The sequence below is a fragment of the Pseudomyrmex gracilis genome, unplaced genomic scaffold (genome assembly GCF_002006095.1).
Source record: "Pseudomyrmex gracilis isolate BER0280 unplaced genomic scaffold, ASM200609v1 scaffold_31, whole genome shotgun sequence".
Lineage (NCBI taxonomy): Eukaryota > Metazoa > Arthropoda > Insecta > Hymenoptera > Formicidae > Pseudomyrmex > Pseudomyrmex gracilis.
The window spans coordinates 315,897-323,887 of record NW_018020615.1 but is presented as its reverse complement, the minus strand read 5'-3'; the positions used below and the strand labels follow the sequence as shown (position 1 = coordinate 323,887).

Below are 7,991 nucleotides of genomic sequence, written 5' to 3'. Positions count from 1 at the left end.
TTTTTTTTTATCGATGTCGCCTATTTATACGAGAGCCAGCAAAATCTCACGTTGCCTTGCTATTTGCGCTCACACTTGCGATAATTTTTTTATTACCCGCGAAGCACACTCGTGTGTTTCGAGAATTAATGCGGAAGAGAGAAATTATAACCTACCTACCTACAGCCAATACATACGCAACACATCACGCATGGAAACCTATGTGTGTGTGTGTGTGTGACGAACGCGCGTGTGTGTTGCGCGAGCGTGAAACTGGCGTGAACACGTCATGAATGATATGACAATTTAATTAATATATCGTGCCACGATACAAAGTGCGAAAAGGAAAACGCGTGGCGCGAGCGACTATTAGCGATATCATTGCAACTTTCACCGAGGTGCTTTCCAAGGATGATCCAGTAAAATTCACTGGACTGTGATCTCCGCTTGGTATACATCTTACATGTGTATCACATAATTTAGGTCTTTATAAGGTACGAGAAGGTAAATTCACTTATCTGTTATTTATTTATTTTTTCTTTCTATGTGTATATACGTAGCTGTCGTGGCGATTGTGTGTCTCGTACAGCAAGGACTTTTTAATCGCGCTAGAACACACTTCGAGGAATATATATTAAGTTCGATATATGTTCTCTTGTTAAATTTGTTAATATCGAAGAGAGAAAGATTAAGAAACACAAGTTTTTTTTCTTTTTCAAAGGAAACAAGAGGTTAACAAACGTCTCCTAAATAACGCGTCTCAGAATAGTAATTAGATCTATTTTTGCTTCAGTTCGACGCGAAGGAATGATAAAAGTCCATATGTTTTGCACGCTTTGGTTATCCACATTTCTTTTATTTGGTAAAAAATTGAATCCGTAAATATACAGTGAGAGATCTTGTTGCAGAATTACGTTATACGAACGAACAAATTGACAACAAATTTATATTCCGATGAAATTTGTAACATCTTGTACGCACATAAATGATCAAATTGGAATATTAGCCTTCTTTACTTTTTTGTCTGGATATTTACAGAAATAAAATTTATAAAATATATTCTTTATTGGTAAATTTATATTATTTATTTATTCTATGCACATGTTTTTTTTTTGTTACAGGCTAATAATTTAAGAAATACTATGTTGGGTAATTCCACTGCCAGTCGACGTGTGAAAGAACAGGGTTCTGTTAATGGAATTCAAAAAAGTGCTCAAAGAAGAACGGTTGACGCAACAATGGAATATAGTTCCAGCTATCCACAAAATACTTCGAATTTGGATCCAGAGCAATTAACACTTTGGAAACACCCAATCACAACGTTACATTATTTTTTTAGTGAAGTGTTTATCAATATACTTAGTTTAGCGAAGAAAACAATGCTTTACAAAAGAACAGTTTGCTCTGTAATTTCCATTGTAATGTTGTTTGTTTTGTCAAGCAGAATCTCTGGTCCACAACAACAGGTATGTTCGGGATCTCTATTTATATAAATTTATGTATGCGCCGATTTATTTATTTGTATAAGTTCTTTTTTAAAAATCATCAAATATTAATTTTTCACACGTTTTAAATTTATTTATAGAATTTTTATAGAAAAATAATATCGTTAAAAAGGATTCTCTCTTTTTCAGATTTTTAAGTTGTGGGAAGCTAAGATTATATGGTGGTTATATTGGGTGGGACTAGGTGTATTATCGAGTGTAGGTCTTGGAACAGGTTTGCATACTTTTGTGCTATATCTAGGACCACACATAGCGGCTGTTACTATGGCAGCATATGAGTGTGGCGGTTTAAATTTTCCGGAACCGCCATATCCCGATCAGATAATATGCCCAACGAAAATTGACCCGGCATGGGCAGTAGGTATATTAAATATTATGAAGAAAGTGCGTGTGGAAGCCATGCTATGGGGTGCTGGTACCGCACTCGGCGAGTTACCGCCATATTTCATGGCTAGAGCCGCGAGAATAAGCGGAAAGAGTCATAAAAACGAAAATTTTGATCAGGAAGATCTGAAGGAATTGGAAGCTCTGGAGGCATTAGAAAACGGAGAGAATGTATCGTTTGTGATGCGCATAAAATTGATTATGAAACGATTTGTTGAAAAAGCTGGATTCTGGGGCATATTGGCTTGCGCATCGGTACGACTGTGTTATTAATCATTTAGAGAGAAAAACTAAACTTTTAAAAATTTTTAAACAATTATAAGTTATTGATTTTTTAATTTTGATTCGCGTAATGATAAAGATAAAAACAAGTTTCTCTTTGAGGATTTATTTTTATTTTTATCAATATGTAGCAAGAGATTGTTTCAAATTTGAATATATGGTTTATTATTTTATATATGTATAAATGCATGTATAAATTCCAAAATGTTTTATGTTATCAAAAATTTTAGATTCCAAATCCACTATTTGACTTGGCCGGTTTGACGTGTGGACATTATCTCATTCCGTTCTGGACATTCTTTGGTGCGACGCTCATAGGAAAAGCTGTTGTTAAAATGCATATACAGCAACTAGCAGTAATCATAGCATTTAACGAAGAACTTTTAGACAAATTTATTAGTTTGTTAGCCATCATACCGTTTGTTGGTGCAAAATTCCAAGAGCCATTGAAAAAATATTTTATTGCTCAGAAACAAAAGCTACACGATAAATCGTCTATGGTAAGTTGCCTTTTTTTTTTTTTTTGTTTGTTTCTTAACTGTGAAGAATTTACATAATTAACGTGTTGAACTTTTGTATTAATCTCAGAATATGAAATTTTGCTTTCTGCAGGACGGAACAACTACAATATCATGGCTGTTTGATAAAATCGTAACATTTATGGTCTGTTATTTCTTAGTGACCATCATACACGCGCTAGCACGAAATCATCATCGTAGACGAACCAAACCATCCGTCGATTAAAACACGAAAGACATAGCTCGTAATTAGAAATTTGACATAAGTTCCATTGCAAACGTAAATAAATACAAATTGATTTTTTGTGCCGAAATAATAAGGTACATATGATTATGCATATGGAATATGTTAATATTCCCATTTCTATGATTTCAGTATCGCGGTAACGGTATAATTGCAACAGTCGAAAAACATTTCAGGGACACGCGTGACAGTTGAACATTTAAGGTTTGTTTTTTCTTTGAGTATACATGTTCACCATGTCACAATTATATCCCGTAAACGTCGCAAAAACGTTTGGTCTCGATTATGCGGACGTTTACATGTATATACATATAGACTGTTCTTTATATGAAATAAGATAATTCATGTACAGTGCATGAAACGAACATCCGACTTTGTAACACATTTGCATAATCATTTGCTATTCAAGCTTCACTATTATTATATAGATAATGAGAAGTACGTTTTACAGTTTTTCGAGTGATAAAAATATATGTAATCAAATAAAATTAGTATCCGGAAAATGCTACATTTCTATAAAATTTTGTGTATGTATGTGTACATATATATATATATACATATAAATATATACATTTTAAAACTCGAAAATTACCTGCTGCGCAGCTTAGTGAATTACGATGTTAGAAACGAGAAATATCGTGTCAATTTTTCTGCATGCCATAAATCAAAATTCTTTTACATGCCACTATAAGAAATAAGTTATGTACATATTTACATATATTTTTCATAAAAAAAAAGAAATTTCTTGCTTCTGACATTATAATTTGACACAATTTTACAAAAGTAATAGCTCTAAGACATAAAAGAAAGACAAAAATTTAAATTTCTGTGACATCCTTTTGCATTAATAAGAACTCGATAATTGAACTGAAATAAATTACAAATGAAAGCTGATAAACCGTGATTGAAGACATAAGTGTGTATATATTAGTGTGATATTAGTTATTTTTATAAATTAATGCTTGCAAAATAGAAGAAAATCCTTACATATAGACTTATTTATTCGGACAATTTTTAAATAATTTATATACACATAGAATAGTACATACTATTTAATGATATGAATAGAATTTTCTTTTGCTATATTGATGAATTCATAATCCATATCATTTTTTTTTTTACAAATCTTTACGTACCTCTTTTTAATCTAACATCATTACTTAAGACTACAGTTCTTTTAAACCACACAGTTCTCTTAACGATACAAGTGGTCAGCATGAATATTGCTAGCAATTTCGGATTCCCATTTATCTCCATTGTCCAAAAGCTTTTCTTTGTTGTACAACATTTCTTCGTGCGTTTCAGTTGAAAACTCAAAGTTCGGTCCCTGTGACAAGAAGATTGGCATTCAATTTAATTCCACAATGTTTTTTTCTCACACATTTTTACAAATTCTTTTAATCAACGTTTTTATATGAGGATAGAATATTAAGGTGGCTCTTATTTACTTCTGGTAAAAATTTTTTTGAATTTTTTTTCAACACACTTCCAATTGTTTTAATTGCACAAAAAAAATGATCTGTAAAAAAGTTCAACCCGATTGAATTAAGGGGAAAGAAGCCTCTGAGCTCTTAAACATTAAAACAATTACTTAAATGCACAACAAATCAATTTTATTTGATTATCTTCTAACTTATTAAAGTTAGAAGCAAATTAAAAGCCACCTTAGTAGAATATACTATAGATATACCTCAACAATAGCATCAACAGGACAGGCTTCTTGGCAAAAACCACAATAGATACATTTAGACATATCGATGTCATATCTAGTCGTACGTCGAGATCCGTCTGCTCTTTCTTCTGCTTCAATTGTAATAGCTTGTGCAGGACATATTGCCTCACACAATTTACAAGCAATACACCTTTCTTCTCCAGAAGGATATCTATTAACAAAAAATATTAAAAATTTTGGTAATGATTAAGAATTGAAATATAAAAAATCTATTATCTATCTTCAGAATATAATTTTATATGTAATATACAAATCATATATATATTATATAACACTAAGTTATAATGAATTTTTGTTTTTGTTTTTTTTTTATATTTTGAGTTTTACCTTCTTAGTGCATGTTCTCCTCTAAATCTGGGACTTAGAGGTCCTTTTTCAAAAGGATAATTTATGGTAGCCGGTTCTCTGAATATATGAGATACGACAAGTCCCAAGCCTCGGAAGAGTTCAAGAAAAAACATATGTGTGGTGGCATCTTCCATAATTTCTGACCAGTTTTTTTCTTTATGTTCGTTCACATAATAATACTTATTACGACTCAAATATGCATTTATTCCATTTGCAACATTCTTATTGAACCTTGGAACTATAATAAATTTATAATTTTTTTTGTACTTATATATGTGTATACACATATTTACAATGAGAAACATTACTTGCATGATGTGTGAAATGTAAATATTTTTTAGACAAAAGCCTGACTACGAAAATACATAATCAATTATACGCAATATGTAAATTTCATAAAATCAAATCTGTCTACAAAACTGTGATAGAGAAAATTTCTAACCTCAGCGCAATGTTTTTGAAATCAAAATCATCAATTAATAAAACGCAATGTCAATTCTTATTGTATGCTAATCTAACGTGTATAATTCTACATACGTTTTCCACACTTTTTAACGAAACTTATAAAATCTATTTTGTTAATACATCTACATACAGAGATGTGTCGTACCTATTTTGCCCGTTCCCGCAATTAACCGCAAAGAGTTCATTGTTGCTGTATCTGATTGATCAGAAAAAATTAAAAGATTGAACAGATTTGTGTATAGAAATGAATTTTCTTATGCGTACGCACTGTTATAACAAATATCTTTCACGTTCATGTGCAATGCGATAATCGGCGCTGTAACAACAGCTGATCCGATAAACCCTAGATTTGGTGCAAGAAGATGTGGCTCCAAAACCCGTGTTAAGCTAGTCCATATGTCATTCTAAGACCGGTATTGGTACTGGTATCCTTAGGCTAGATCCTCATACAGACACCGGTGTTTTGACACCGAGCGTTGATTGGTGAAAAGCCGATAGTGAAAGTAAATGGCAGCCCTAATTTACCCTCACCACTTGCTTTTCACCAATCAACGTTCGGTGTCAAAGCGCCGATGTCTGCATGAGGATCCAACCTTATGGCTCAGTGAACCTTTGTAGCTAGTCCATACGCCATTCTACCGTCTTCATTGAGAGTTAGATTAAAACCGTGGGTCTTTGACGTTTGGCCACGGAGTTGTATGTTAGTGTAGCTTCTTATGCCGATATCGTAGATTTGGATCGGATTTGGAGCAGATGAGGAGTTTTAAACCCAACATGTGGGATTCGGAGCAATGCTCCAATCAGACAAGCGAACTGAGTTAGGGAGTTTGCAAGGAGGATTAGGGTAGAGGGAGATTTTAGACTGTTGGATGATATCAGAGAGAAGCCTGAGAGCCATTACACGTGAAAAAATTTTAGCCGTAACCGTAAGGTCGTAAGCAATTTAACCAATTACAGACCAGTATTATCTTACATTAGTTGGAATGCTGGCCAGCGATTGGTCGATTTGCTTACGACCTTGCGACTACGTCTAAATTTTTGCTACGTGCAATGGCCTTGAGAGCGCGGCCACGGCCATAAAGCCCGTTCTACATTGATCACAAGCGCAAACGCAAGATATAGATCTCGTAGAATTGACCAATCACGCTGGTCAATTGGCTGATTTGATCAATACGATTAGTCAATTCTATCAGACCTGTTCCTTGCGTTTGCGCTTGCGATCAATGTCGAACAGGCTTTATGGCCGTGGCCGCTCTCAGGCTTCTATCTGCTATAATAGAACAACGCTGTGAAAATGGCACAGAAAAGAACCAGAGAGAAACCTGAGAGTGGCCATCCTATTGTAATTTTTTACGACGGTTTCAGACGCTGGTTTTAGCCGTATTTCCACAAAAGTGGAACTCAAAGGCCGTTCTCCATGAAACTCAAGTCGCAGGTCTCTTGGAACTGATCAATCACGTTGGTCGATTGGCTGATTTGACTCTGCAATTGGTCAATTCCACGAGATCTGATACTTGCGTTTAATGTAGAACGGCCTTTGAGTTCCACTTTTGTGGAAATACGGCTAAAACTAGCGGCTGAAACCGTCGTAAAAAATTACAATAGGATGGCCGCTCTCAGATTTCTCTCTGTGCGTATGCACCGACGAGAACTGCTCGTAAACATGGCTACGTAGTTGCCAATATACACTACCGTGAATATAGCGCTAGCAAACAGAACAAAGCGACAACAGCCAAATTGAAGCCGCGGCCGCTCTCTTCTCTCTGCTGCTCCACCAGCAATTCACGTAAACCTAGCGCTCCCTACGTTCATTTTTAATCTCAAGAAGCTTTGCGAATAAGTTATCACACCTTTTGTCGGTAAGATGTCACGTTCTTTATTTTTTTCTGTTTTATAATCCTCATCGACAAGTGGCGCTACTACTACCTCGAAATGGTTACTCGCTCGAAGTTTGTCACGATTCTGACAATCAGCGGGAGAGAGAGATATGATGATAAAGCTGCGACGCAGTATCGGTCGCGCGCGCGCAGCGACGGCTTTATATACATCCGCGCCCCAATTAAGATAAAATATTTCGATGTGGTTTTGTTCGCTCGTTTAACTTCGATCGCAAAGGATGGATTTCTATCTTCGTTCACGATAAAATGAAACGGTCAAAGAGTCTCTCGAGCCAATCGCAAACAGCAATTAGAAACAAAAATCGGAAATATCGCCGCGCGCCCAATTAAAGCGCATTTTTTTTTTTATTTACTCGGATTGTCCTCGATGTGCTGTTTACTCAACTCGCGGAGTCGCGATTATTATTCGCCGGCACTGGTTGGCGTCAGAAGAAAGGGGGGAGACAGACAGTCGACGAAGTGTCGTGGTCGCCGTGCCTCGTCACGAGCACGCATTAATCGGGCGCGCGAGAGCGTGTGTCACGCGGGTGGTGCTTGACGCGGGTGGGCCTCCTCTCAAACGGGCTTCGTTCGGCCGTGCCAGGCGCGCGTCTCTCTCGAACAGAGGGCCCGATTTTAATGGGCGGGGTCGCGGGC

General features: G+C 35.7%; 2 protein-coding genes across 4 annotated transcripts; one reads left to right on the top strand and one right to left on the bottom strand.

Moving 5' to 3' along the window:
- Positions 1-205: 205 nt before the first annotated feature.
- LOC109852577 (vacuole membrane protein 1-like) lies at positions 206-3,414 on the top strand. 3 transcript variants are annotated; one of them, XR_002250012.1, is made up of 6 exons: positions 206-483; positions 1,101-1,445; positions 1,614-2,123; positions 2,381-2,650; positions 2,763-2,948; positions 3,045-3,414. XR_002250012.1 is itself a non-coding variant. In XM_020423841.1 (5 exons), the coding sequence occupies exons 2-5, from the start codon at positions 1,122-1,124 to the stop codon at positions 2,892-2,894; spliced, it is 1,236 nt and encodes a 411-aa protein (XP_020279430.1). In that variant the 5' UTR covers positions 206-473; positions 1,101-1,121; the 3' UTR covers positions 2,895-3,072. The 3 variants fall into 3 exon arrangements, 2 of the variants coding, with proteins under 2 accessions (XP_020279430.1, XP_020279429.1); XM_020423841.1 differs by having other exon boundaries at positions 206-473; positions 2,763-3,072; XM_020423840.1 differs by having other exon boundaries at positions 2,763-3,072.
- A 503-nt stretch (positions 3,415-3,917) lies between these two features.
- On the bottom strand, positions 3,918-5,818 carry LOC109852578 (NADH-quinone oxidoreductase subunit I). Its single transcript, XM_020423842.1, has 5 exons — positions 5,726-5,818; positions 5,603-5,653; positions 4,972-5,230; positions 4,603-4,795; positions 3,918-4,239 (listed from the first exon to the last, which is right to left on the bottom strand). The coding sequence occupies exons 1-5, from the start codon at positions 5,751-5,753 to the stop codon at positions 4,108-4,110; spliced, it is 663 nt and encodes a 220-aa protein (XP_020279431.1). The 5' UTR covers positions 5,754-5,818; the 3' UTR covers positions 3,918-4,107.
- Positions 5,819-7,991: the final 2,173 nt, after the last annotated feature.